This window comes from Sardina pilchardus, chromosome 24 (genome assembly GCF_963854185.1).
Source record: "Sardina pilchardus chromosome 24, fSarPil1.1, whole genome shotgun sequence".
Classification (NCBI taxonomy): Eukaryota; Metazoa; Chordata; class Actinopteri; order Clupeiformes; family Clupeidae; genus Sardina; species Sardina pilchardus.
Genome location: NC_085017.1, coordinates 5,159,309 through 5,161,808, shown reverse-complemented (window position 1 = coordinate 5,161,808; position 2,500 = coordinate 5,159,309). Strand labels below are relative to the sequence as shown.

Sequence of the window (2,500 nt, the reverse complement as noted above, 5' to 3'; positions counted from 1 at the left end):
ACATTCCACCCGCCCAGGGCCAGTATCTCTATCACACACTCGGTTTGAAATGAGTCAAAGAGATAAGTGAAAACCAGGCCTGTTCAAAATGCTAATCTGAGCTTTAAAAGCCTGAACACTTCGTTTCTGGTCTGTCTGGGTGTGTGTGTGTGTGCTATTGGCTCAGTTTAAATGGCTTTTCATCCTTACAGAGTCAGTGGCCACCAAAAGCATGCTCCAAACACACACATACACACACACACACACACAGAGAGAGAGAGAGAGGCAGACACACACACACACACACACTCACACACACACACACACACGAAAAGACATAAACACACACACACACACACACATACACACACACACTCACACAAATACACACACACACAGAGAGAGAGAGAGAGAGAGACGCACACACTGACAGTCATATTAAAAGTTTGCTGAATTATTTAATTAAATTAGAATTAGTTAATTCAAATTGCTTGCACATCAAAGTTAATTAGAAGTTAGTGGAATAAATGATTGTGATGATTACACAGAATGCACTCATCATGTTGAGATCAGAAAATGTTGATTCAGTAAATTCAGTTTAATCATCTCTGAGTTGAAGCAAAATGATCATACATTACATTCCGGGAAAGCGCAAGCATTTGCCCACTTTGGCTGCAAAACACGTACAGACAAACACATGTAGCTGTCAGCCACAACCTGAGGGCCAACCATTAAGGCCAACAAAATGACTACCAACAAAACAAAAATACTAAAATAACAAACTCCTTTTACGTGTGTGTTCATTGTCGAAACTTGAAATTACAACATTATCTTGTTGTGTTCAGTTGGTTTATCTGATTGTCCCATCTAAACATTTCAACTCTGCTTTGTTTTGTCATATTTGTCCAGTTTATACACACATGTAATTGCGCTTTGGCAATAATGTTACTGAAATGTTCATGCCAATAAAGCTTTCCTCAATTGAATTGAGAAAGAGAGAGAGATATATATATATAGAGAGAGAGAGATTGATGGAGAGATTGAGATAATCACTATTGTTAATTCTAGATCATGTCCACCTCTCTGTATGCATTTTCTGTTTTTTTGTGGTCTTATGTTCTGGTATGTTATATTTGGCAAAGCTGTTCCCATGCAGTCATGCAAGCAACTTGAATTTGAATTTAAGAGAGAGAGCGAGAGAGTGACAGATAGAGATGGGGGAGAGAGAGAGAGAGAGGGAGGGATGGAGAGAGAGAGAAGCCTGCGGAGAGGCGTAAACACAGGTGAGTCCTCACCTTGAGCAGCCACTGTGTGTTGTTATCCGTGACGCTCTCCAGCGTCTCCAGCTTGCGTTCCTGCTCCTGCCAGGAGAGGGCACTCTGGGGCGTCTCCGGGGGAGGTGGGGAGTCTCTCTGCAGGGCGTTGCTCACCTGGTACTCCCCCGTCACGGGCCTCCCTCCCACCTCCTCCTCCTCCTCCGCTCCTCCTCCTCCTCCGCAGCCCTCCACCTCCGGCAGGACGAAGGTGAAACTACACTTCCCATGCTGCACCTGGTGCTGCCGGCGCTCCGAGCCCGTTGCTGCGGCGACCGCCTCCGCCGCCAGGTAGGCGAGGATGAAGAGCCAGCACGTCATCGTCGGGTTTGACTGACAAACGGGAGAGACGAGCGCGACGGAGGGAGAAGCAGAACTTTCCGGAAGACGGAGACACAGCAGGAGGGAATGGACGGGACTGACAGCGACAGCACGGAGCTGTCAGAAGTTACTGCTCGGCTGACTTCCTCTCTGTGTCACTTCCTACCACTTCCTCTGTCATGGAGTTGAGTTGTCCTTATCTGTGTGTCTGCGTGTTGTTGTTGTTGTTTATGTGTTGTCCTCTCTTGTCTCTGGACGTGATAAACAACCCCAGCAGCAGCACTGATGCTGCAGCTTCTGCCACAGTGAGCCGGGACGGTGCTCCTCTGGAAGTTTCTCTCTTTCTCTCTCTCTTTCTCTCTCTCTCAACGTGTACTGTCTGTCTGCATGTCTCTCTTTCTCTCTCCCTCTCTCTCAATGGGTACTGTCTCTCTCTCTCTCTCTCTCTCTCTACCTCTCTTTCTCAACGTGTACTGTCTGTCTGACGCTTAATCCTAAGTCCTCACACCTCTCTCTCCTTCTCTCTCCTGCTCACTGGCAACCTACTGAATAAAACATGCTGCAGTCTCTCTCTTTCTCTCTGTTCCTCTCTCTCTCCCTCCCTCTCTCTCTCTCTCGCTCTACCCTGTGGTCAGTTGTATGGCCGGTGTGGTGGTCTGCGTCCAGTCCTAGCTGCAGTCTCAGTGGGTCCCTCAGCAGGAGTGCCAGCTCCAGCTCCTCTTTAAATAGTGAGGGGCCAACCTCCAGCACCAGCCTCTCAACACACACTCACTCACACACGTCTAGCCCTCCCTCCCTTCATCCCTCCCTACCTCCGCCCCCTCTTCTCTTCTCTTCTCCCTTTCTTTCTTTCACTGGTTTACTCTCTTTCTTGCTCTCTCTCTCTC

The 2,500-nt window shown here is 48.0% G+C and overlaps 1 protein-coding gene across 1 annotated transcript in view; it reads right to left on the bottom strand.

Moving 5' to 3' along the window:
- Positions 1 to 2,377, bottom strand: part of angpt2b (angiopoietin 2b) — a 44,603-nt gene extending 42,226 nt beyond the window's left edge. Inside the window, exon 1 of the mRNA XM_062529316.1 lies at positions 1,275 to 2,377. Within this exon, the coding sequence (XP_062385300.1) occupies positions 1,275 to 1,613 (339 nt within the window). The 5' untranslated portion in view covers positions 1,614 to 2,377. The remainder of the gene's footprint in view (positions 1 to 1,274) is intronic.
- Between the last annotated feature and the right edge of the window lie 123 nt (positions 2,378 to 2,500).